Source organism: Thermobia domestica, chromosome 15, assembly GCF_964235325.1.
Source record: "Thermobia domestica chromosome 15, izTheDome1.hap1.1, whole genome shotgun sequence".
Taxonomy (NCBI): domain Eukaryota; kingdom Metazoa; phylum Arthropoda; class Insecta; order Zygentoma; family Lepismatidae; genus Thermobia; species Thermobia domestica.
Genome location: NC_137468.1, coordinates 127363514 through 127385016, shown reverse-complemented (window position 1 = coordinate 127385016; position 21503 = coordinate 127363514). Strand labels below are relative to the sequence as shown.

The window sequence follows — 21503 nt, the reverse complement described above, 5'->3', positions numbered from 1 at the left end:
CGTTAATATTTATCAACATTACACATCGATCAACATATTCAGTTAAATTCGAAACATTACAACAATGCTTATTATTTGTTATATAATACAACAATGCTCCACTTATAATTTGTTATATAATATTAATTGACATAGAATCTATTTCTTTTTGTCAATATCACTCATTGTAATTTTAGAAGTTATTGTAAATTTTCATTGTTCTATTTATGAAATATCTAGGAACATTTTTAGGATATCCTGAAAATTCTTTAAAAAACGCTTATTTAAAATCTTTTATCAAAATTAATCTTCCCATTGTTGAATTAAATGCAATACAATAAGATGAAATATTTCTCAATTAAATTATCATTCCAACTAGTATAACAGTTTGGTTTGCATTCGTGTTCGGGACGTGTTGTGTTGGTGCGTTTGCAGTTTAGTCCGTAGCTCTGGCTTACGTTTCTTGCAACTATTAAAACGATCTGAAGTGTTATATCACCAGCATACCATACTGTAAGTGGTAACAGAATGGAAGACGGTAGTCGTTTGCGTGAATCTGCAGGAACTCCAGTGTAAAAACGGGCAAAAAGAACTGAACTCTCCGCGGAGGAGAAAGTTCCTCGTAAGCAGTTTAAAAATTTAGACCTGAATGGATGCAAGACCCGCAATTTCAAAATTGGCTACAGCCAGGGAGGGATTGTGATCTGAAGTGCCGATGTGTTGCTTGCAATGTTGTGCTAAATTGTGGGAAAAGTGATCTTGAAAAACATTCTCGGGGACAAAAACATGCATCTAATATGAAAAGTTTGCGCTCCGTGCAATCGTTGAAAGATTTTGTGCGAACATCAAAGCCAAACGATATATCTGAAGCCGTGGAAAGTGCGGAAATTAAAATTGCAGCATTCTTCGCTGAGCACGACGTTGCCTCCCAGGTGGTTGACCATCTTGTACCACTTCTAAAGTATGTGTTTCATGACTCCGGAATTGCGAAAAACATTAAATTAAGGAGGTCAAAATGTACTGGATAGTAAAAAATGTGTTGGCTCGGGTCGAAACAGAACGGACTGCGGAAAACTTAAAACAAGTCCCCTTTTCTATTCTCGTGGATGAAAGCGCTGATATTTCGTGCCAAAAAACATTGTGTGTTATGGCCCAATACGTTTCTCCATTTAATGGTCGGGTCCAAAACCAGTTACTGGAGTTAGTGAAGTTGGACGCTAAAGATTGTTCAGCAAATGCCATTTATTCCGTTTTCTGTGAATGTTTGCGGGAGAAAGACATCCCACTAAACAACATTATCGACTTGGCGTGTGATGATGCAAACGTGATGGTGGGTACGAACAATTCGTTTTCCTCATTGTTAAAGAATGAGTGCCTGAAGTTAATAATGATGAAGTGCATTTGTCACTCTGCTACGCTAGTTGCTAGCAAAAATTACCGCGAGCTCCGGAGGAATTGCTTCGCGCTATTTCTATATCAGGAAGATGGATATTATGACAATACAGGGTTTGTCCGGGAAGTAATAGGACTGATTTTATTCCGCCATGACTGTACTTCGGAGCGTGCGCGCACCGACTGGAACCGGTAGAGGGTGTTCCTAGCTAACGAACGAGTGGCTGGTCAGTTGTCTCCGAGCACACGGAGAGTCAGGACAGGCTTTTTCGCGCGACGTGTTTCTGTAAGTGGTGCAAGCCGAAAATGCAGCGTTTGTTAGAGCAGAGGTATGCGATTAAATTCTGTGTTAAACTCGGTAAATCTGCGACAGACGTTTGATATGGTCAAGCAGGCTTACCCAGATGATGCTTTAGCAAGAAGTGGTGTGTTTCGGCGGCACAAAGCCTTTTCGGAGGGCCGGGAAGAGGTCGCCGATGAAGACCGTGCTGGAAGACCTACGACTTCGACAAATACCGACAATGTGACTCGTGTGCGCGAAGTTTTTAACTCAGACCGTCGACTAACTATTCGTTTAATTGCCCAGATGTTAAATTTGCCAAAAACTGTGGTTCATGAAATTGTGACGGAGCATTTGAACATGCGCAAGGTGTGCGCGAAGATTGTCCCAAAAGTGCTCACTGACGACCAGAAATTGCGGCGAGTGGAATTGTGCCAAGAAAATTTAAACATGTGTGAAAGTGACTCCCAATTTTTGAATAACGTAATCACAGGTGACGAATCATGGATCTTTGATCCCGAGACAAAGAGGCAATCTTCCGAGTGGCACACGCCGGCGTCTCCTCACCCAAAAAAGGGAATAATGAGCAAATCCAAAGTGAAAACGATACTCATTGTCTTTTTTGACAGCAAAGGCATCGTCCACCATGAATTTGTTCCTCCTGGACAAACCGTCAATGCCAAGTTTTACGTGGAAGTGCTCAAGAGACTCAAACGAAGGGTCAATCGGGTTCGACCAGACATCGGAGCAGACTGGAAGCTGCACCACGACAACGCCCCGGCTCACACCGCTGTTCTTGTGAACAGCTACCTGACCATGGCCGGCATCCCAACTCTTCCGCAGCCGCCCTACAGCCCAGATGTGCCCCCCGGACTTCTTTTTGTTTCCTCGCCTGAAACGCCCGATGAAAGGCAAGCATTTTGAGACGACAGAGGGGATCCAAGCAGCTTGCACCGCGGCTCTCAAGGCTATTCCGGAGAATGACTTCCGTGACGCCTTCAATGCTTGGAAATCGCGCTGGCAGCGCTGCATCGACGCAGGAGGAGTCTATTTTGAAAGTTTTTAAAGAATTGTAACGATTGGCTCAATATTTTTTTTAAAATCTACTCAGTCCTATTACTTTCCGGACAAACCCTGTATGGCCTTGTGTCCATCTTGAATAAAGAAAAACACAGCTTTCTTACAAGGCTGGCTAGAATATTTACTATATTTATTATATAGTTTATTTTTTATAATAAATATTCTTGCCATCTTTGTAAGAAAGCTGGTTTATATATATATATATATATATATATATATATATATATATATATATATATATATATATATATATATATCTCAGGAAGTTCGAAGCGATGCGCAGTGTTGGCTGAGTTTCAGGAACACATGAATGTTAACAGTCAAGGATTTGCACGAGTTTTATTTCTCCGTCCAGAGATGGAGTTAGCATCGCAGTCGGTCTTGAGTTCGCTCGCAAAAGCATGTGTGAAAAAGTTTGTTGTTTCATTCAATGTTGCCATCTCAATAAAGAAGAAGTGTTAAATACAGTGCAATCAGTTGAACATAAAGAACATAATTGTGTTATATATACAATTCTTTTGTATATTTATACGTGTGTGTTTGTGTGTGTATTGGTAAAATAAGTCATAGTTTTCGTCTAATAATAAGAAAACAGTCTATAACATGTCATGAAATCTCAAACGCCCTCCAATCGCCCCTGTTTGTTCCAAGCCTCGTTTAGAAAAGAAAACGCCTGTGGGAGCGTTAAGCCTTTGTTAAGAACCAGTGACTTAAATAATGAAAATATTTTCAAGATTCTCATCATTATTCCGTATAATTAATCTCTTTATAGGCTATATTGTTGATAGGCACGTAGCCAAGGGGAGGATTCGGACCCCTTCAAGTCTCACAAAAAGGAAAAAAGTATTGAAAGTTTGCGATAAATGGGAATTTCTTGTTTTATCTTCATTCTTGTGCATTTTTAGAATACGAAATACCAGTAATTAAAAACATTTAATAAACACCTGCAGAGAAAAGGAAGAAATGAAATGATTACTTGTTCTGCATTGCTTGGTATATAATGTGTTTCTATGGAGTATCCGAAACGATTTATTATTATTATTATTATTATTATTATTATTATTATTATTATTATTATTATTATTATTATTATTATTATTATTATTATTATTTCTGTGTGCACGAAAACGCGTACCAATGAACGCAATACGTTATTTTTATTTTTGTAAGTCCTTCTGTTTCCAATATTTATATATTTTCAACCCATTAAGTCTTTTCTTCTGTTACGAAATAAAATACTAAAGTATTTAAAAACAGATTTTGTTCGATTTAGAGATGGAAATTGTACAGTAATTTGGCTGTCCGCAGATGTACATCCAAACCCGATTGCCGTACGGATGTATGTATAATTATGTTAACGGATAATAATTATATTAAACGTTGTAAATTTGTCCCTAAAATTAGACTAAATTTACAAAAATGTCGGGATATTGGGGGTCCGAACCCCCAGCACCCACTCCCTGCGTACGTCCGTTGTGTTCACAATCCTGAGTTTGTGATGTGATGTGAAATTAGTCATCTCAAAATTTTATCTTGTAGAACACGTTATGCTCTCCTGGTCTGTAGTTTGAATACATGTATCACGTTCAGATACATGAGAACTTATTTGATTTGATGGGAATTTAATCACTATATATTAAGCACTTATCCAGGTTTTCTTTTCGCGGGGGGGGGGGGGGTGACAAGGGGAAGTCTCGTAAGCACGTAATTCTAATGTTTTAAAATATCAATTTGTTTTCAAAATAATAATAATAATGATAATAATAATATAATGCAAGAGTTCTATTCTTGCTTAAACTTTTCCTTACTTTTCATTAGAAGAACCAGTTTAGTTTGAAGGAACTGTATTGTGGCACAAAGAAAGTCAAACAAATATTTCCGAGAGATATGTAACTAAGGAAAATGTCTGCTATAGCATATAACAATAATAACAAGAAAACACTGAGTGTATAGTTCCATTACATTTAAAGTTGTAAACAGAACAGAAACGAAATTTTAATCCTATTTAAATATTTTTTTTTCCACCAAGGGGCAATGGCATCACGGTATCTTCTTAGACTTAAAAGAAGACGAAACACATTGCCCAAAATTTTGACAGACTTGAAGTAATTTGAAACAGAATCTCAAAAGCGTAAAAGTATGTTTATTAAAAACGTGCTTCAGTTTCGGAGGGAACATGAGCCCCAGGTCCCCCCTGGATACGTGCCTGCTATATATGCTTGCTGTGGTGGAAGCTTCACGTTGATCTGTTTCAATAGTTTGAGCGGTTGTTGCCATAATTCATCGATGGATACAGAGAAAAATATATAGTCTTTTATATCACCCCTAAAGATAAAGTATCTGTATTTGCTAATGTTTTGACCTCAGAGACGTACGCAGGAATTTATTTTGGGAGGGATCCAAACCATTTCGGGAGGTCTGAGGTTAAATTATATTAAAATGTGTAAAATTGCCCCTAAAGTTAGACTAAATTTAGAAAAGACAGAATTTCGGGGGGGTCCGGACCCCCAGGACCCACCCTCTGCGTACGTCCCTGTGTAAATGTATGAAGAAATGTTAGAAACTTTAATTGGAAACTACAGGGGTAACCTGTAGAGATAGTCAATTCTGAAATAGCCCTCGATCAAGCCATGAAAAGTATTTTTTGGAGAAGGTTTACTTGTTAGAGATTTTTTTTTTTTTGCCTTGTTTTATCACACATGTAATTTCGTTTACTTTATGTTGTTCCTACATGCATCAATATCCAAACTCCCCCAGCAAAAATACATAACCCCCGACAAAATTCTGGGAAAACCCATGGTTGGGGCCGGTGCAGGGCCATACACCGTCGTCTGGTTACCCTAGTTTTATATATATCATTTGTTATTATTTATCAAATTTATTAAAATTTTAAAACGACAATATAAAAAAAGCCATAGAAACCTCTTCTGTCGCCTTGAAATACAAAAGCATCAAATACGAATTGAAAGGATGGGATTTCAAGGAAAAAGAATGGCCCAAAAACTTGTCTTGAGAACCAAGTAATTAGAAGAATATGTTTGGTAGCAGCAGCAGTCTATATCTATTGCGACCCATACACGTAAACACATGCCTGAAGAAACAGCCCGACCTGCATGAAAAATGATAAAACCACAGGCAAGTTGATCGTATATGGCCTTGTTCATTCATGTTGAAAGTTTTCAAAATCTTCTGAAAACATGCTTGATGTTTTTGCCGTTCTGCATGCAAGTTTACCGTGTATGGGCTCGTTCATGCAAGGTGGCTGTTTTATATTTAGGTCCGCCAATCACGACAGCGGAAGAAATCACGTGACTCTCTCCTCCGTCGCATGCCAAGGTCGTTCGTCGTTGAAGATGAATGGTCTGCGTTGACAAGGTCGTAGAATATGGATGTTCTGCGTTATATAACAAGGGATTCTGTGCGTGAATTTGGAGGTATACAAAGAACTACCATGTTTATGGAAAGTAAAATCAAAAAAAGACTATTGTGTGGGGAAGGGCGTAAAGAATTCTGCATATGAAAAACTGTTAGAAAAGCTGAGAGAGTTTCAACCAGACGCCACAATTGATGACAAAATACCAAAAAATGTGTTACAGCTAGAGATTTTGAGGGCTGAAAAAACGGAAAATTTTTGTTTCCGTCCGAAAATCTAAACACGCTGTTTTTTAAGCTTTTTTCTTCATAAATATTATAGTACCAGGTAGTTTTTATTATACTTAACCAAGAACTACAGCCCCGAACCAAACGTTATACCTTTGTGCAAAACTATTTCAATCCAAGTCCTTGTACACAGAACCTATCTACATAAGACTGATTTCTTTAAATTTCATGTAATTTCTTTAACATTTCCTGACAAAAATATTTATTTCTTATTCGTGACTAAAAACCACTATAGTTATTTTATTAACAGCTATATATCACTTCTTGTTTTACACCAAGTGGAAAAAAGCGAATAAAATTCAAACTGAAAAACTGCATTAAAACGTTGTTTTTCCACCATATTTTCCATCTGATAAAAAATGTGTTTTTTAAAACACTCAGTTTAGTGCGATAGTTTTGTAGCAGTATTTATAGTACCTTGTTGAAACGTTTGTCTTCAAACTGTCAAATATAAAACAGGGGCGGATCCAGGACGGACTTCTGGGGGTCGGTGGGTTATAATACTGCTACTTAGAGCTACCTTTAAGAGCTCCAAACTCTGGGATGGGTTTTATTTATATATAAAATAAGAAATCATCATCTTCTGGGGGGCTAACGCCCCTTCTGCATCTGCCTCTGATATAATATCACAGTAAATTGTGTAACCTGCTGTTACAAACAAATATATAGACCCTATATACATATATATATATATACAGTGGCGGATCCAGGATATGATCAAGGGAGGGGCTAAACCATAATTTGCCGTTTTATCCAGTGTAAAGTTAAATTGGAGCCCATTTTATCCAGTGTAAACCTGAGCTTCAAGGGGGGCTATAGCCCCTTAGCCCCCCCTTAGATCCGCCCTTGTATATATATATATATATATATATATATATATATATATATATATATATATATATATATATCGAAGTCCATTTGTTTGTTATGAGTTTATATTGACACAAATCTAAAGAAAAATTACACAAAATATTATAAATGGTGTGGAATAATATAGTTCCATTATCTAAACTATTTCCATCCAATTTGGACATGTTGGCGTGGGAAACCGGGGTTCGATTCCCAGCGGGAACTAATGTGGTTCGGATTCCACGTTAATCAGTAGGTCCACGCCTCATATAGCCTCGCTGCTGAACGGGACGTTAAACTCAAAATCAACTCAACCAATTTGGAAATGATCCGCACACGAGTATTAGATCAATCGATTGTAGCAGATGTGGTAGCAACCTGTGCATTTGGTCATTCCTTAAACAGAAGAGATACCATATTATTTTTCAATCGGTAAATATTTAATGTAAATTATTAATTATATGTAAACTTTGTTATATTTAAATGACTGGAGCGATATAATTTTACGATGATGTTTTAAAAGCTGGTCGTTTAGGGGTCCAGGAAATCATTTGGGGGGGACTGGCCCCAACGCTCTCCTCCCCATAGCTACACCCCTGTGGTATTACGATTAACTTTAATTTTTATCGGATCAGGAAGAAACACGTGTAAGCAAAAGCAACCTAGATGAACACAGCAGTGATAAAGAGCCTGATGAGTCATCTCCACAGGTAATTAAAATAAAATATTACTGCAACTAATTTTATTTTCACACTTATTCCTGTGTACTGACATGTAGAATTAAGAGACCTCGATGGTCACTACTAGTTGGTAGCAATCATATTGTCTTACCATTCGACTCTTCACGGTCTCCGTCCTCCACATTTCTCAAATAACTTCTAGTAAGTTGGACAGCATGTTGGTGCGTATGTGGGGAAAAAATTCTTCCAACATACATGATGAGACAAATCATGCAAGTGTGTACATGTATGGGCCGCTTTTTGCACTAACCGTGGCGGAGGAGTTCTTTCAATGGTAATCTACCCATTCTTCTGTTCAACGCACGGTCAGTATCCCTCCCCGTGTAGAAGCTGTCACTCACTCCAGAAAACTCGCCCAGAGCAGAGGTGTTCATTCTTCCTTGACGTACGTACCTCGCGCTCACTACTACCCTTCTATCCTCGCTACATAAAGATATACACAAAATACAAATGACAGGAAAAGCAATCGGCAACTGTCACTCAGCATTCACCGGGCTTGTGACCGTCAAGAATGTGTAACACAGTGATTCTCAAACAATTTACCTCTAGACCCTCTTTAGAAGTCAGTAAAAGTTACGACGTCTCCTCTTTGTATAACACTAATGTCACAAAGTCATTTACGAATGAATATTTTTAAACTTACAAACTCCTTGATATTTTACCGATTTTGAGAGTTGTTACCAAACAGTTTGAGAAACACTGGTACAATGTCTTCTTGGCTGCTTTCCCAGACTTGCTTGGGGCTGGTCAAACTAGCGATTTCTTTATTTATGCTAAAATACAAATAATGTTATGATTGTTTGGTTATTCAGCGCAAGAATACTGTTACTACATTATAAACTACATTTAAAAACTTGGAAATTTAAGTAATGTTAAGTAGTTATTTGAGTGTAACATAAGTAAAAAATATGTAACATAATATTTGAGTAAAAATAAAGTATTGCAATGATAATTTTCATTTTATAAATTATTTACACTATTTAGATCATCCTTAGTTCTCTATTTTGAGTCTTTATATCATATAATAATACCCTAAGTTACTTTATTCAATATTAACAAGTACATCAACATGAACAAATTCAAATACATACACAGCACAACTATAATACAAAGAACAACAAATAAACACAATATAAGTTTACATTATTAAGAAAATATTTACATTATTTATATATTTCCATTATCTAAACCATTTCCATCCAATTTGGACATGTTGGCCTAACCATGATCCAGTAAATAATGGCATTTTCCGGCATTTCGAATAACACGATAGAAGCACTATTATAAAACATTACAAGAATAATTAACGAACTGCAAATATACAATAATAGTAACAATAATTATATACACATGCTGAACACGATTATTTAGAACACAAATTCGTTGCAGTAAGTATGTACATTATTACACCTATTTCATCTTTGCTCGATCATTGTCTTTTTTCTTGGCGATCTTGCTTTGAGCACTTAGGATATATTCCGGGTCTCTGCAGGGCATCCCACGTTGTACCATAGAATCTACTATCTCAGGAGCATAACATTTTCCCATACTTCTTCATCTCTTCTTACTTCCACAATGTGAAAGATGATTTATCATCAATGTATACAACTAAAAAGCATTTGTCAAATTTGGTAATATTCAACTGGCCCTGAATTCGGTAAGAAAAAATGCCCGTCTTTTTCTTTATCTCTTCAGTGACATCCTTATTTCTGAGTAAAGGAACACACTTTACTTCCACTAACGCATCATCTTCTACTACATATCCTGAAATATGATTAGAAGAGAATTAATTGATAGACAAGAATGAAAATAATTTTAAAAAAAGTAATATAATAATCAGTCTGTCCCTTTTCCATAAACAAAAAGGAAGTGGTTTGGTTTCGTTCAGATTCAGAACTCTAATTATACCTCTAATTATAGCACACTTAACAAACAGCACTTATTAAACACTTATTATATTATATCAACAAAGAAGTTGAAAAATATTTCTTACCATCTGGACTAGTAGCTAAGAAACTATACTTAGAATCAATATATAATCCTCATTTCTCTACTGTCACATTCTTCTCCTCCGCAAACTTTCGTAGAGCAACATCTTCATGATTTCTTCCGTATTCTATTGATGGTGTCGATAGATTTCTCTTGTGTAAAATGTCTTTCATCAACACATGGCTAGAGATGTGGGTCGGGTAAATACCCAGTGGGTAGGTAAATAAAAAGTGGGTATTCACCCAGGTATTTACCCTTTTTGTATTTACCTACCCAAAAAATGGGTATTTTACGAAAATTCAATTATATGAAGTTTTAAGAATTGTTAACCTTACTGGTGACGTTTTTCTGTATTTTAGTAGCTACTGAAGTTGTTAAAATATTACATACGAATATTTTACATAAAATTGCATAACATTCCTTTGTTTTATAGAGATTTTCGCAGTACTTTGTACAGTTGCAAAAGTGCAAGACATGACAACACCATACCACTGGCTTGAATATCTAAAAAGAAAGATAATCGTTGCAGTTGGTTGCGCATTGGTCTTTACCTTCAATATTAGTCTTGTGCTGTGCTCTGACTGTTCTGCAAGTTGGGATTGCATGAGTTTCTGTCTAAGTTATATTCTTTCACTGTCATCTCGAAAGTGTTTTCAAAAACTAGAAATATAACATGGTGAAGAAGAAGTCGTGTCGTCGTGCATGGCAGTTCTTAAAGCCCCCCCCTCCCCAAAAAAAAAGCGTTGTTTGCATGTTCTGTAATAAAGAATATAACATGCGAATGTCAATAAAATGACGAATTATTTGAAAAAGTGTCTTAAGTGTCCAGCTCAAGTGAAACGGCCTGAAGAACCAACATTCTACAGTACTTTTTTCGGATACCGTTGCAAGTACATCACTGCAAAAGAATTAACTGAATTATTATAAATTGACGTCAAAAGAAAGTCCTGCTCCTCTATCGATGTGTTCATGTGCAAACACAGCTACTAGTTCTTACAGTGGCGGCGATTGGACGTTGAAAGTGGGGGGGCAAGACATCATCTGAACATTTGTATATCAGTGTTAGTTTACCTGGTTGATGCTAACACTTTGTTTGACGAAAGGTTGTATAACTAATAGGATACTATCTTTTTCAGTTATAATACCATATATCGTATTTCATATTTTATAAAGTAAATTGATGAGCAACGGAAGTAGGTACTAGCCCTTTGTATTGTTATACAACGAAAGTGTGAGAGGTTTGATTTCTTGCTCATGAACATCTTAAAATTCTGTCTGGAAATTTGTGTGATCTGTATTATTTAATAACAAATTTGCAAAACAAATAAATGGAAAAGATAATATTAATCACAGTAATGAATAATGAGGCTTGTTTTGCAAAGGTTACATTGAAACCGGAAAATAATGAACAACTTATTTTTAATTCCACACATGCTATTAAATGTATGTTATTACTCATAAAAAGACAGTAAATACTACGAGCGTATGCTACGACATTTAAAGAAACACTTTTGTAGCTTTCCGAAACATGTTCGTTGCCATTAGGTGCAGTTTTCACTTTCTTGGAATACATCTAAACTCAACAATACTTAGAATCATTCCAGTTATACGAAATAATTTTGAAACCTAGAATTATGTTGAATTCACTAAATTTAATTATATATACACTCGTACACCCCTAAACACACCACTTCACTCGTATATTACACTGCAAAACAATGGAAAAGGTAGAAGTTGTTTCTTATTACTCTATTTTTATTCAATATTCCTTACTACGTATTAGAAAAAAGAAAATACGTTTTAGGAACTGTCAATTTTTATGCAGTTAAAGAATAACTTGTGAAAGACTTTTTTTTGACGAAATGTTATCTCACAATTAGTTTCAAAGCGGCTGAATAACATTGTAAGTAAGAAATGAAAGTACGTTGCAATTATTGCGCTCCAATAGGTTAAATTTTGGACCATTTTCCATGGCCATTAAAACTCAATTCCTGTAGCTTTCTTAACACCACGAGAAGAGAAATAGCCAATACGTACTCTCGCAATGCCAAATATATGGCATCTTTCTTTTCTATGAACCAGTAGTATATACAATAACTTCACATTTCCAAATGAAACTATATACATCAATGGGTCACTTCAGAAAAGTGGGGGGGCAACTGCCCCCCTTTGCCCCCCCTAATCGCCGCCCATGAGTTCTTATTCAAGTAAATCATTGGGTTCTTTGTCACCATTTGTGAACCACATGGATGCAGTCACAAACGTAAACAGTTTAGCATATCGTCGGCGGCAATTCAAAACCTGCTATGTGCATTTTGCAGGAGAAGCGAAAAACAGTATCCTGGTTAGATTTTTCGCTTTATAAAAGTGATGTTATAAGTAATATTTGATGCTGCACGTAACTTGTTATCTTGAAAGTTACTTGAGAAGCTATCAAGTTACGTGCAGCATCAAATATTACTTATAACATCACTTTTATAAAGCGAAAAATCTAACCAGGATACTGTTTTTCGCTTCTCCTGCAAAATGCACATAGCAGGTTTTGAATTGCCGCCGACGATATCTTACTTTAGTAAGGTGGATATTAACCCTTACGGTACCAAGGGGGTATTCGTCGAACCCACAACCAATTGAAGTCTGACTTTTGATTTTCTGCCCTAAGAAACAAACAAACAAAAAAAAAAAAAAAAAAAAAAAGATCAGCATTGTCAGAAGGAATGTTAAGAACAGAATTCAACTGCATTTGTTTCTCATGGCTACTGATTTACCTTGCAGAACCCTACAAATAAGTGTGGGTTCATGAACCCCTCTCTCCATTGGTAGGGCATGCATTTGAGTGTGCCTGAAGCTTCAATGTGAGCTGTCATATAATAAATTAATGTTATGTATACCTACAGGGCAATGTCCAATCGAGGTGATAACACGTCAGCTGGGAGGAAAAAAACATCAACAACAATATAATGTAATAAAACTATAGAATGAAATCAAGACTTGAATGGAAGAAACATTTCATCTAAGGAATGTAAGAAAATGTAATGCAAACGGTTCTATACCACCACGGACATCACAACAAAGATTACATTACATTACACTGAGTACCGTATTATCATTGATGCTTATTCTCTTCCCAGCTGAGGTGATTTTACCTCGATTAGGCACTATAAATATACCTGGTAGATAACATTCATTTTATCACAGCTCACATTGAAGCTTCAGGTACCATCACATGGGTTACTTACGGGGAACAAATGCAACTTGAAAGTTGAACCTCATATTCATGCTCAGGATGTTAGATTCATACGAAATAGACACCAATATCAACAGTTTCACTTTGACCAGGATGGGGGTGCCACAGGCCACCAAATGGATCCTTTGCGATTTTGAGGTCTTTCGAGCGTGACTTCTCATTCATTTATTTAAAAAAAAATGCAAAATAATAACAAATTGACTTCGTTCAGGTGCGGTGCAGGTTTGCAGACAGTTTTGACTATGATGCACCCGCGGTACAATTGTGAATATTATGTTATTCTGGGGTTAAAGCGACATCTAAAACCTATTTTTTCATATTTTTCTCAAAGAACTTCATAGGTAAAGAGATCAAAATATTGAATCGAATTTTTTGAAAGAGGCAAATTGTGGGGGTTAGCTGTTACATTTTTTCAGATGAAGCTCTCGTGTACACTATACATACATCTAAGTTTGAACAACATCGATCAAGCCAATCTTGAGAAATAATTCCACTACTTTTCCGATTTTACGTCATTACTCACGAAAAAAATTAGAGTTGAGAATCAGAGTTGAAGCATGAGAGATTAGTGTCTTCTGGGAGTACCTATAGGTGGACTCACTTGTCGTCTCAAGATTGACCTGGGGCCATTTTACTATACTTATCTATCTATGCCCTCTCTTCACCAAGGTTTGAACGGCTTTTAAACTTTGATTACCTTCACCGAAACTTAAGAAATTAAGAAGTTGTAGTATAACTTTGTCTTAGGTTGTCCAAGCATAGAAATCGTATATAAGCCCTATTTGTTGAATCTTTAGGAGACATCCCCAGTTTTAAATGTAAAGTTTGCGATGATTCCGAATTGTCTGATGATTTCGACTCTGATCTTACGGTTGATTCTGAGTTGGACGGTAAAATTTGTAGTCGTTTTATAGTGCTTCAAATATGGTGGAGGTTAGTTGCTGTTCTATGCTGAATAATTTAAAGTATAAATATTACCTTCACTGAGTTACTATACAGCTTAACGTTATTTATCATATTAATATTTTAAATATGCTACTCCAATAAATACTTTCACAAAGCATTAGTGTTATTGTTAAACTCCACTTGGTGAACACTCTAAAAATTAGGAATTAGTTATTTAAATCAGGAATTACTTATTTAAGTGTTTTACGAAGTGTTAATCCTTATTTTAGAGATAATTTTCTTTCAACGGCATATTTAGTAAATAATTTGATCGACCAACTTATTAAATTTATTTACTTTGCTTCTTCTGCAACTTTAGTAATCATACATTTACTTCTACAGAATGGTAAATTCGGTAAATGTGCAATGTATTTAGTTTCTAAGTATTTTCTAGGTTATTCCTTACTAAAATCGAGTTTCTTTACTTTGACATAACTATATAAACAACTTAGTTGTTTTATACGTAGTTTATTAAACAGATTGAATTTATTAGTTCAGTAAACCAGGAGTAAAACATAAGACACTTATTGGTTCAATTCTTTGCATAATTGACATTTCAGTACATCTCATTGCCTATTGACAAAATACCAAAAATAGCATTATTTTGCGTGAAGAAAGTAACCAGCTGTATCTGGAATCTCAGTTCAGTTTTTTAATGAACAAAAAAGTTGTTTTTAATCTGCACTATTCAAATTTTTAAGGTAATGTTAAAAATAAATATGTGTAATAAAATTGTTGTAAACTTTAGATCCCCAAAGTAGGAAATTAATTATTAATTCATTGATAATTATTAATAATTCATTAATATATTTTCTAAACAAAAAAGTGTTTGTTTATTTTCGTAATAGAGATTCTGCTGTTATTTAAATAGTTTAGTTAGTGTGTTCATCGGTAATTTGAAAAAACTGGAGAAGGTATTGGAAGATAAAAGAAGATGTGCCAGAGCGAGAAAAATGGAGAAAGCATTTTCATCAGACGCGAACCTAAGGAAGAAGTTAAATTCCGTGTCACTAATACTAGAAGCTGTTGGCAGGCACAATACTTAATAGTAGTGTACGATTGGTTTGGTGACAACTGACTTCACTTTCTTTAGTCATCGTTATGTTCTGTCATAAATTTTATATTTTCGTGTTGGTTTGGTCCACTATCGAATTCTACCGCGTAGCAGATTGAACTCCTCAGGGGCACATTAAGGTAAGAATTCACGGGGTAGAATGGACAATTATTTTCCCCCAAGGGTAATAGAAGGAAACTTAGTGTAAATAGATAGAAAAATAATGGTGAGTAGCTAAGAAATCAGTACTGTGTTACTTATTAAATATCATATTCATTCTATAATTACTTGAAAAAATGATTAGTTAGATGGTTATTTAGTATTCCTGTTGCAGGTAATACAAATGACCATAATATTTTTCACTGACAATGATAAAATCCATTTATGGATAAGTGAAACATAAAATACCCATTTTGGGTAAATACCCGGGTATTTACCCTCTAAAATAAATACCCAGGTATTTTACATCCCTACACATGGCACGAAGTGTGATCTTTACATTTCACAACTTTATCGAAGATGGATTACGTTAGACGGTTGCGGCGATGTTCTTCATAAATCGATTTCCCATACTGTCCGCGGGAGGAGGATTCAGTTCTTTCATCTGAACTGACCTAATATGAAAAATAATGTAAAGCATTCTTGAAACAGGACAGGGTGAACTGAAATTTGTAAGCACAAATAGCTACTTTTCCTACAAACATTAAAAGGAATGTTCATTAAACATATTCTTCAAAATTATCTTTGTCGAGATATATGTTTGCGAAATATGTAAAAACGAAGTTTCGAGACAACCTGGAATCGTAGAGTTGAAACATATTTTATAATTACATGAATCCACAGAACTGATAGCCTCTCAGAAATTCTCATAATTTTCTCTACTTACTCAATGTGTATCCATCCACACATAAATTATAAGAATTTTAAAAGAATTTCGATTGATTTCAGTTAGTGGAGCATGACATATCAATTCTGCGATTCATGATTGTCTCTGAAAAAGAAGAAACAAGTGAGTATCGTTTCACAGTGTGAAACTACGGTAGACTTCCAAACTATACAAATTACATAGTAGAACTGGAAATAGTAGAGACCGGAAGTAGTTGATTTCTACCACTTCCGGTTTAAATAGAAGATTGTCGAAGGAAAAAATGAAATGAAATCTTTGAGTTTTACGTCCCACGGTTATGCCGGTTAGGCTAAAGGAGACGGTGATGATGAGTAATGAATGAAAATGGTGGAATGAAGAAAGTGGGAGGAAACGGGAGAACCCCGAGGAAACCCACGCACACGGTGTTTGTCCACCACAAAGTTCACTTGGCGGGGGTTGGGATCGAACCCGGGACCCCAAGCACCAGAGGTGAACGCTCTACCACTGAGCCACCGAGATTGTCGAAGGAGATTGTACCTATTCTTGGAACGATGAATCGATTCTCAGAAACCTCTTGTCGTACCTCTAACCGTTTTTGAGTTATGACAAATACTATTGAAATCGGAAGTGGCCGATTTGTATAGCTTCCGGTTTAACTTGAAGTATGCTGAAGGAGATAGGACATATTCTTAGGATGCTGAATAGATTTCTGAAAACTGCTTGTCGATAACTCACAGTTTTGTCAATGAAAATCAATATTGAAACCGGAAGTAGTAGTGAATTTCTACCACTTCCGGTTTTAGTGGAAATACAGAAGTCGAAGTGTTTTGTTTCCTTGAATCGATTTCTGAGAACCGTTTGACGCTAGCTATTATCGTTTCTGGGTTATGACTATTACTGTTGAAACAGGAAGTGGTAAAAATCGACCACTTCCGATTTAAGTAGGAGGTTGTTGAAGGAGATGGAATCTGTTCATGGGATGCTGAATCGATTCCCGAAAACCACTTATCGATAGATTTTACCGCTTAAATTGTATGAAAATAGCTCTTACCGTTTTTGCAGTGATACCTGTTGACAGGCAGACAGATAGACAGACGGACGGACGGACACAGCCGTTCAATTTCTTATGCATAGCATAGTTTGGAAGTCTAAAATTAATCCAGAAGTTTCAGAGGCATCACTGTGATACAATGATACATTGTGATACAATGACAGCTACGTGATATATATAGAGACGTGCAGATGGACGGGGGTCTATGGGTTCATACCCAACCCATCCCTGAAAATTCTGAGCAAATGAAAAAAAATACTCCTATAGAAAAATAAATAGCAAATTCCACGTTTTAGAAGTTGGGAAAGTCGGATCCCACTGAGAAATGATTTTTTTCTTTTATCATACTACTTTTGTGATACAATTATCATCAGAGCTGGTAATTGCGCGTCAAAAGTTTTTTTTTTTTTTTTTTCGAATCACGTTTTCTGACGTTCAAAATGCTCAGCAATTACATTTGGGTGCAATGCTTTTGCGCACACTTTCTTCCAGCTTATCATTACATGCAGATAAGAAGCAAAACAAATAATCATTTTAATGCTTTTGCGCACAAAATGGTATGCAACGTTGCCAATTCATTCTTTGATCTTAATATACAATATATTTTGTAGTTTTTTTTTGCAAAACAAGACAGGACTCATTTGATTAAATAAAATAAACTAATTTATTAAATTACCTAAGTAACTCCAACTACCTTACTTTCTTGGCTTCTTCAAACACACTAACTTACTTATCTAACAGAATACATAGCGAGACAGCAAGTGGTTCCTGATTGGTTACCGCCAGCTGGCGGCAGCCAATCCCGTGACAGCTTCCAAAAGAGAACTACAAAAATGAACTTTTAATTAACGACTTTCACTTGGAAGTAGCTCGTTAATTAAAAGTTCGTTTTTGTAGTTCTCTGTGGGTAGCTGTCACGGGATTGGCTGGCGGTAACCAATCAGAAACCACTTGCTGTGTCTCTGGAACTTGTTAACTACCAGATATGAATATATATACTGGAGGATACTGAGAATAATTGTAATCTGTTGAAACTGAGCAACTACGAAGAAAGGAGCACCATGCATAATAATGGGAGGTTATAAATATCGTCGTTTCCGTGAAGGAAGAGAAGGATCAATATGGAGGTAAGTTAAAATAGACTTACTAAATTGGTGAGAGCAGAAACTTTTGTTCTTCTCAGATTGCTTTGTGAACAATCTTAATTTCTACAGACTATGTTGACCTTTATAATCCTTGAGTTTAAACGTAGCTTACTGTTCCTCTCCACTGGCTAAAGTAAGGTAATGAAGCAGTGGATGTAAACTAACTTAATACTCTAAGATTTCGAACATTTTCGGTTTTGAATAAATTTCCATACAAAAGTAGCAGAGTTAATCTATAGACCTTTTGGTGAGGCACCTGCTCACTATTGCTCCATCTACTAACGATTGATTACTTACACCAAACCATTAATTTTGCAGGTGTACCTTGAAAACATGCTAGGCTACAATTGAAGTTGGTGGTACTGAAAGCAGGGTATTACAGAAGGGAGTGGAGCATAATCATCAAGGGAGTATTGAAAATGTTAACAGGCATTTGTTGAGGGAAAACTGTAAACGTCGTGCTGTAGAATGCCTTGACGAACGGCCAAATAAAGTCATAAGAAAGAAGATTTCAAAAATGACAAGCTTGAACAAGCTTGATCATAAGGTTATGAAAACATGCAGAGACGCAATGTATCGATCTCGGAGGAAGAAAATGCCCAGTAAACCAAAAGATATCACCGAAGCTATTCAACAATTGAAAGAAAGAACGAACGATATAACTATGGCTGGAGAAAGGTTTCTGTACGTTAATGAAGCAGCGCAAGTAGTCCTTCTTACATGCAATGAAAACATCAGGTATGTGTACCTTTTTAGTTGTTGTTGATTTTGATATTTTGTTTGATGATTTTGATGTTGTTTTTATATAGTTGTTTCTATATAGGCCTAGTGAAGAAAATGTTTCGCTTCTATGTGTTCTTTATTCTTATTCGGTATTATTATTCCTTTATTCTTTTTTCATTTCAGGTTCTGGTGTGATTTCCAGGACATGGAGTTGTTTGCTGACGGGACATTTGCATATTCTCCACGACATTTTGCCACGAAGTTTCGAGAATTAAAATATCTTAAAGTTGTAGGACACACATTTCAACGACTAATGTTGTAAAAAATGTACCATACAGCAGAATTGAATATAATAAACATTGAACAGCAGAATTGAATATTTCTTTCGTATCTTTCATATTTACCCTTATTCTCTAAAGTATTGAAACCGTGCGCAACTGCATGATTTGCGTAAGCATGATTATATTGAGATTTGGCAACGTCGCATTTAAAAACTGTGCGCAAAACCACGATTTTATACTTTTCGATCAGCTGTCAATCAACTACAGATTATCGTAGATCTTTGGGAGAAAACTGTGCGCAAACGAGGTGCACCCATTACATTTTTGTAGTTTCTACCAGGAACGAAGCCAGAGTTCTGATTTGGGTGTGGGGCATATATACTAAACTAGTAGTATAAATAGCAAACTAGTATTTATATACTAGTTTAAATATTTGGAAGGCAAGTCAAGATTTGGACCCCGTGCTCCCCCTAGCTACATCCTTGGTTTCTACACAACTTTTTTTTCCGCTAGAAAGTACCCAAGTGAATTAAATAGCTGCATAAATTGCTTGCTATAGTACATGTAAATAAATTTTAGGAAAAAAAAATCATTCAAGTCAGCCTACGGTGCGGGGGCTTGCGAATATGATTCCCGATGTGAACACTCGGTCGACGTTGAAAAAAAAAAAAAATGGTGGATCAAGACGACTAAAATTATAAACCAGATAGGATAGAGACTCATGCTAACATGGAGAATACACTAATTTGTAGTTACAATATATGAAATGCACTACTTTTCGTAGTGACTCTGGCGTTTTTAGCATGCCTTGAAAGAAAGAATGAAAGCGAAACAGATACCCTACTATGGCACCTGAAATGCCCGCGGCTGAGTCAATACTTAGAAACAATTTTGGCGGAACAAGAATGAGGAAAACCAATCCGACAGGAGGAGGAGTACAAATGACATGCCAATTCCAATGTGAAAACCCTCTGTGCAGCACAAATGAAAAAAAAAAAAAGTATAATCAGATACCCTCGTTTGCTTGCTTCTTCTCAATTCTTGGAATTCTAACCCGAAGCTAGTCAGTCACGTGATGTGCAAAGCAGAGAAATTCTTGGTTCATCTGCTTGCCCCACCGTTTTGCGAGATAGGATGTACTCATAACTGATAGATGAGACATTATTATTATTATTATTATGCAAACTAATGGAATAAGGGGCGGGACAACTTCACACTTACCCGTCCGATTTTAAGATTTTTCACCTCAAATCGTTAGTTTAGGTTAGTTGCTAAAATTATTATTTTCGAAAGCGTTCTTTTATACTAGAAATAAATTAGGGAGAAAAAGGATAGTGTCAAGTTGTCCTCCCATGAACAATATCCATATAGTTATACTGCATTATATAACTAGTTGCTCGTCAGTTTACGCAGTTCTGAAGCTGCCTATCTCAGTTTTGCAAAAGTAAATATTTTATTTGACAAATATGTTTGAGGACAAAGTGGCTTGTAATTATAATCGTACTTCTTCTCTTTAATTAACATCATATTCGTATACATCGCTCTTTGTCATGATATGTATCATCATCATAATTAATTCCACATAATCTCTAGTCCATTAACATTAAATTATTATTATATTGTGGTAAAGATCGAACAAAATGACACGCACAAATTTTATACGTACCATGGAATATTTCAGAACAAAAATGATTTTCACATGTGAATATTATTATATTATTTAATCGTCAACATTATTTATATCTTGCTTACTGTCCGATCCCAATTGACAAATATTGTACCTACGTAAACCAAGATTTCGAAGATAGACCATAGACCCCCCCCCTGGCATGACTTACGGTTCACGGGTATTCTTGCGAGCCACTGTTCTTAGCACTCTAATTTATTGAAATAACTTACAATGCACTGGTACCCTTGTTTGGTTCGAAGTGAGAGAGTATTAAATGTAGTACAATATTCCGTCCCAGTCTAAATAGTGAGTCAATATATTACAGATTGTATATAGAAACTGGTAGGTACTGAGAACAGATGCTAAACAACGAAAACAAAACATAATTAAAAAACAAGAGAGACAAAAATAATGTAAATAAACATTAAATAATAGTTGAAACGAATATAAAGAGTTATCTACTAACATACTCCAGTAACACGAAGCTAATATATATATATATATATATATATATATATATATATATATATATATATATATATTTATAATCT

At 35.7% G+C, this 21503-nt stretch overlaps 3 protein-coding genes across 7 annotated transcripts in view; 2 read left to right on the top strand and 1 right to left on the bottom strand.

Annotated features, from left to right (window-relative positions):
* Positions 1-21503, top strand: part of slif (cationic amino acid transporter slimfast) — a 638367-nt gene that overhangs the window by 141452 nt on the left and 475412 nt on the right. The window lies entirely within an intron of this gene.
* Positions 8663-21503, bottom strand: part of LOC145671225 (uncharacterized) — a 315575-nt gene continuing 302734 nt past the window's right edge. For both annotated transcript variants that reach the window (XR_014128489.1, XR_014128490.1), the window contains one exon: positions 8663-9744. The gene's annotated coding sequence lies outside the window, so the exon portion shown is untranslated. The remainder of the gene's footprint in view (positions 9745-21503) is intronic.
* LOC145671900 (uncharacterized) lies at positions 18039-19649 on the top strand. The gene is made up of 2 exons (XM_081741114.1): positions 18039-19017; positions 19186-19649. The coding sequence occupies exons 1-2, from the start codon at positions 18797-18799 to the stop codon at positions 19322-19324; spliced, it is 360 nt and encodes a 119-aa protein (XP_081597240.1). The 5' UTR covers positions 18039-18796; the 3' UTR covers positions 19325-19649.